The sequence below is a fragment of the Gymnoscopelus braueri genome, assembly GCF_963280865.1.
Source record: "Gymnoscopelus braueri genome assembly, chromosome: 12".
NCBI classification, from domain to species: domain Eukaryota; kingdom Metazoa; phylum Chordata; class Actinopteri; order Myctophiformes; family Myctophidae; genus Gymnoscopelus; species Gymnoscopelus braueri.
Window position 1 is genome coordinate 23,151,034 of NC_137614.1, and position 5,000 is coordinate 23,156,033.

General features: G+C 43.0%; 1 protein-coding gene across 1 annotated transcript in view; it reads right to left on the reverse strand.

Moving 5' to 3' along the window:
- Positions 1 to 5,000, reverse strand: part of LOC308097484 (laminin subunit alpha-5-like) — a 103,898-nt gene that overhangs the window by 48,198 nt on the left and 50,700 nt on the right. The window contains 6 exon segments of the mRNA XM_080445277.1: positions 97 to 234; positions 952 to 1,098; positions 2,079 to 2,141; positions 2,270 to 2,404; positions 2,924 to 3,014; positions 3,307 to 3,425. Of these exon segments, the coding sequence (XP_080301403.1) occupies positions 97 to 234; positions 952 to 1,098; positions 2,079 to 2,141; positions 2,270 to 2,404; positions 2,924 to 3,014; positions 3,307 to 3,425 (693 nt within the window).

Here is a 5,000-nt window from a genome sequence, read left to right on the forward strand (position 1 = left end):
GTCACTCACGTTGACAGAGGGGTAGGTTGGATAGAGAGAGACTGAAGGGAAGTAAAACAGGACGAACAGATGAAGCAGAGAGCTGTGTGGACTCACGTTGACAGAGGGGGTAGTTGAAGTAACCGGGAGCGCACTGGTCACACTGGGGACTCTGGAAGCCACTACGACACACACCGTGGCCCGTCACCGAGTCACACGACCCGTCCAGACAGCCTGGACTGGAACACTGACAGGCTGAACACGCACGCACACGCGCACACACACACACACACACACACACACACACACACACACACACACACACACACACACACACACACATACACACACACACACACACACACACACACACACACACACACACACACACACACACACACACACACACACACACACACACACACACAGAGGTTAGCAAGTGTTACAGCAGTGTCCGATGTGTTAAACTTGCTTTAATCATGTTGAGTTATTGTGTACGTATGAGTGAGTCTCCTCATGTTGGCTGACTGTTTAAAAGACACAAAAACTGTTTGGCACAATGTTGTTTGTGTTGTGTATGTGTGTTGTGTGTGTGTGTGTGTGTGTGTGTGACATGTGTATGTGTATGTGTGTGTGTGTGTGTGCGTGCGTGCGTGTGTGTGTGTGTGTGTGTGTGTGTGTGTGTTTGTGCGTGCGTGCGTGCATGTGTGTGTTGTTTGCACGGGGCTCAGACCCTAGGTGGTAAAACCAACACTGAATAAATAAACAAACCAATAAATAAAGAGTCTGGCATTCCTCACATTGTTTGTGGGATTGAGAAATGCATGTCATTGTGAGAATGTACGTGGTGTGTGTGTGTGTGTGTGTGTGTGTGTGTGTGTGTGTGTGTGTGTGTGTGTGTGTGTGTGTGTGTGTGTGTGTGTGTGTGTGTGTGTGTGTGTGTGTGTGTGTGTGTGTGTCCATCCATCATACCCTGACAGTTCCCTGGAAGTCCATAGAATCCAGGTGCGCAGGCATCACAGTGGTCTCCACTGAAGCCTTCTTTACACACACAGGTTTGAGTCCGACGGTCTTTTTTGCAGGAGTTATCTACTGTACCGGCTGCATTGCACTCACAGTCTGAGAGAGAGAGAGAGAGAGAGAGAGAGAGAGAGAGAGAGAGAGAGAGAGAGAGAGAGTAGATTTGAGTCCTAGTGATTGAGAACTGTTTTTCTTATCCTTTCCTAATCAAACCTAATGAAGTGAAAACTTTGCACGCACAGACTCACTCACAAGTCTTGCACGCACACGTACACACGTACACACACACACACACACACACACACACACACACACACACACACACACACACACACACACACACACACACACACACACACACACACACACACACACACACACACACAGTTACTAAACCAATTAAGCACGCAGAGCGAATAACACAATACCATGCTGCACCATGCTCTGGAATGCACTTCAACCCACATCTCCAAGGTTGGACTAAACAGTGATTACGTGGTTTGTTTCTCACATTCCAAACACAAATTCCATTCACACAGCCATCAGTACACCTGGTCTGTTCATGTTCACACCAGTACACCTGGTCCACTCATATCTGGTCCAGTCATTTCCACATCAGTACACCTGGTACGGTCATGTTCGCACCATTACAGGTGAGATGAACACCAGCCAGTGTGAGGCTGAGGGAGACGCTATGATGATCATCGTTACGAGGTAAAACCATCAGTGTTCATTTAACTCTGAGACAAGGTCAAGTGGACCCTTACAGGTTGATTTGGGATACATTTGTATAAATCTTAAATACAATTAAATGAACACCAAAGATTTTATTGTGCATGATTGTAAAAATTTGAGTCAAAAGTATTGGCTGATGACAGATGCTCTCTCTGTTAGTTCTTACATACACAAACGTCATTGCTGAAATTATTCAAGTGAAGTGAACTGAGGTCACCCAGCCTGTGGAGAGCGCTGCAGATGTAAATACTGTTTTACCACCAGGAACAGTATGACAGATGACTGAATAAAAGATGAATAATAACAGAGAAGTATAAAGACCTAGGCAACATAAAGGATCTTACTGATAATACTCTCTCCGTCCGGCTTGAGTTCTCCAGTGGTTCCAGTGGGATATATAGGTTTGGCTGGAGAACAGAAGAACCAAAATATAGATTATACTTTCATATATATATATATATATATATATACATATACATGCTGTATTTTGTTGATTTAAAAAAAAAACATATGACATTTAAAAATAATAACTCACGGTAGCAGTCGGGGAAGTTGATGTAGCCCTCAGCACACGACTGACACCTCTCCCCAGTAAAGTTTGGTTTACAGAAACAACGGCCTGTCAGGTCCTCACATGTACCGTCTGTAAAGTCTGACTGACACACACAGGCTGCGGAGAGAAAGGAGGCGGGGGGGGGGGGGGGGGGGTAAGAGAAGAAGGGATGGGACAGGGATGAGGAGTGACAAGGACAACGACAGAGGGGAAGACAGGCGGAGGACGGTAAGGGACAGAAAGAGGAATATGGAAGATAGGCAAGAAGGGAGGTGAGGTGCGACAAGTAATGCATGATTTATACTCCTTCGCATGACAGAGTCGCTTGCCAAAAATAGCAGATCAACGTTGTGAGCATATCTGGCAGGTGACACTGTCGCACAATTACATATAAATCAGATTTAAGAGTGAGAGAGGAGATAATGTTTTTAAACATGGTTTGGTATCTCCGGATGTTTTTCTCTTGTTGACACCTTAGATGATTCTTTTTTTTGTACAGGTAAAATCAGTTTGAGACACAAAATCTCTTTTTCAAGGGAGCCCTGTCCAGGGTAGTAGCAGCGGTACAAAAGTCTCAACAACATACAACAAACAACATACACAAACGTATTTTTTTTGTCAATTTTTGTGTCTTACGTGAACAGCCCTGAGGGGAGTCGATGGGATGGCTGGCTGAGCGGTAGTAGGTAGGGATGCAGCGCTCACAGTTCACTCCTGTGGTGTGGTGCTGCATGGAGAGAATAGTTAAACAAAACAAGGTAACATTAAAAATACATTAAAGATACATTTAGAACCACATACATAGCCTTTCAAATCAAAACAACTTGGCGCTGTAGGCACATGATTAATTAGCTAATTACATACTGCGATGTTTGCCAAGATAAACAGTGTTTATTATGAAGAGTAGATGTATAAAACAGCAGCATTACTAAAGTATTGCATAGAATAGAATAGAATAGAATAGAATAGAATAGAATAGAACAGAACAGAACAGAATAGAACAGAATAGGGCATATTACCTGACAGTTGAGGCAGACCCCTCCTCCTCTGTAATGACCATGTATGTCCAGACTGGCTCTCCGCTGGTCCACGTCAGGGTCAAAGAAACAGTTAGACGAGTGACGATGACAGTTACACTCTGAAACAAAAGTATAGAACACAAGGTTACACTCTGAAACACACAGTATAGAACAGTGTATCAATCAGTCACTCTGAAAGAGACAATAAAGAACAATATTTGTTTACTTCCACTGAATCTCACGAACACACTAAGAATTTGGCATTGAGGTTCAAACACTCACATGAGGCCCATAAGGTGGCATGTGCCAACAAAAACAACCAACCCCACCCCCACCCACACACACACACACAGAGCATGCAGAAACAACAGAATTAACATCCACCTGGGTGGCAAGAAATGCTGATTCCCAAGAGACGGAAGAGTGAGAAGAATTAACAAAGAGACAACCCCTGAGGAGCAAGAAACAGACCAGAGAAGAACAAAGAGCAGTTGTTAGCGTCCAAAATGTTAGCTTTAGATTCATATCCGACAAAGACAGAAGTGTAGGAGGGAAAATGGAAAGAGTGAAAAAGAGAAAGTTAAGTGGAGCATGAACATTCAACAAAATTATGGCAAGTGTTTTTTATCATGGGATTACCGGACAATATCATAACCCAACCAGATGCACGTTCCTGAGATAATGTCCAATTATTTTATTTTGACTGTAATTTTGATTAACCAATAACGTCATTATCTGCTCAGGGAGCATACTGATCATTCCCAAGTTTCATGAAATCCATTACAATACCAATACTCGCTGCGTGAAGTCAAAATGTATGAGCTCTTATCATTTCTTTAACGTTGACCCTGCTTCCTCAGTCAGTCACAGGACAACCAACAAAGACACCAAGTTTGATTACTGCATGCAACCCTGTTTGATCTGACACCTGTTCACGCCTCTCAGGTTAAATTACACACAGGCCCAGGATCATATCCATCATGTTTATACACTAATAAAAGAAGATTAAAAGAGACACAGCTATAATTAACACAACCACATGCAGTTTCTTTTTTGTTTCTGACATCTTCATCAATCTTTCTCTCTCTTGGGGGTTCTTTTTCTAGTAATGATCAAAGTTGGTTAACACATAGCTATGTTGTGTGCTTCAGAGTAAAGGAGGAATGATAAAAGTCAGTGATCAAAGACGGGTGTAGACTTACTCCATGTTTACTGTTATCAAAGACACAGAGGAATGAGATGAAGAACCCAGACAAGACATGTCTGATCCTTACCGACGACGTCAAACTATAGAGGCGTGCACCCTCTTACACCCATCTGACAAAACTGAATATTTGATGGTCTCACTCCAACATTCTATATGAAGTAGCCTAAAGTGTGTGTGTGTGTGTGTGTGTGTGTGTGTGTGTGTGTGTGTGTGTGTGTGTGTGTGTGAGTGTGAGTGTGTGTGTGTGTGTGTGTGTGTGTGTGTGTGTGTGTGTGTGTGTGTGTGTGTGTGTGTGTGTATCCATTTGTAACTCTGAGAGTATACAAATGTAACCAAATGTACAGTACACTCTCAAGAGTTAAATGAACAGAGGGTTTGACTACTAGCATACCGTACATAGAGAGTGATTTGGGTGGAGGGGTGCTCACATACTGTTGATTACAAAGGCAACAAGAAGTTCAAATACCTGATTTGAAATATTTTGTAA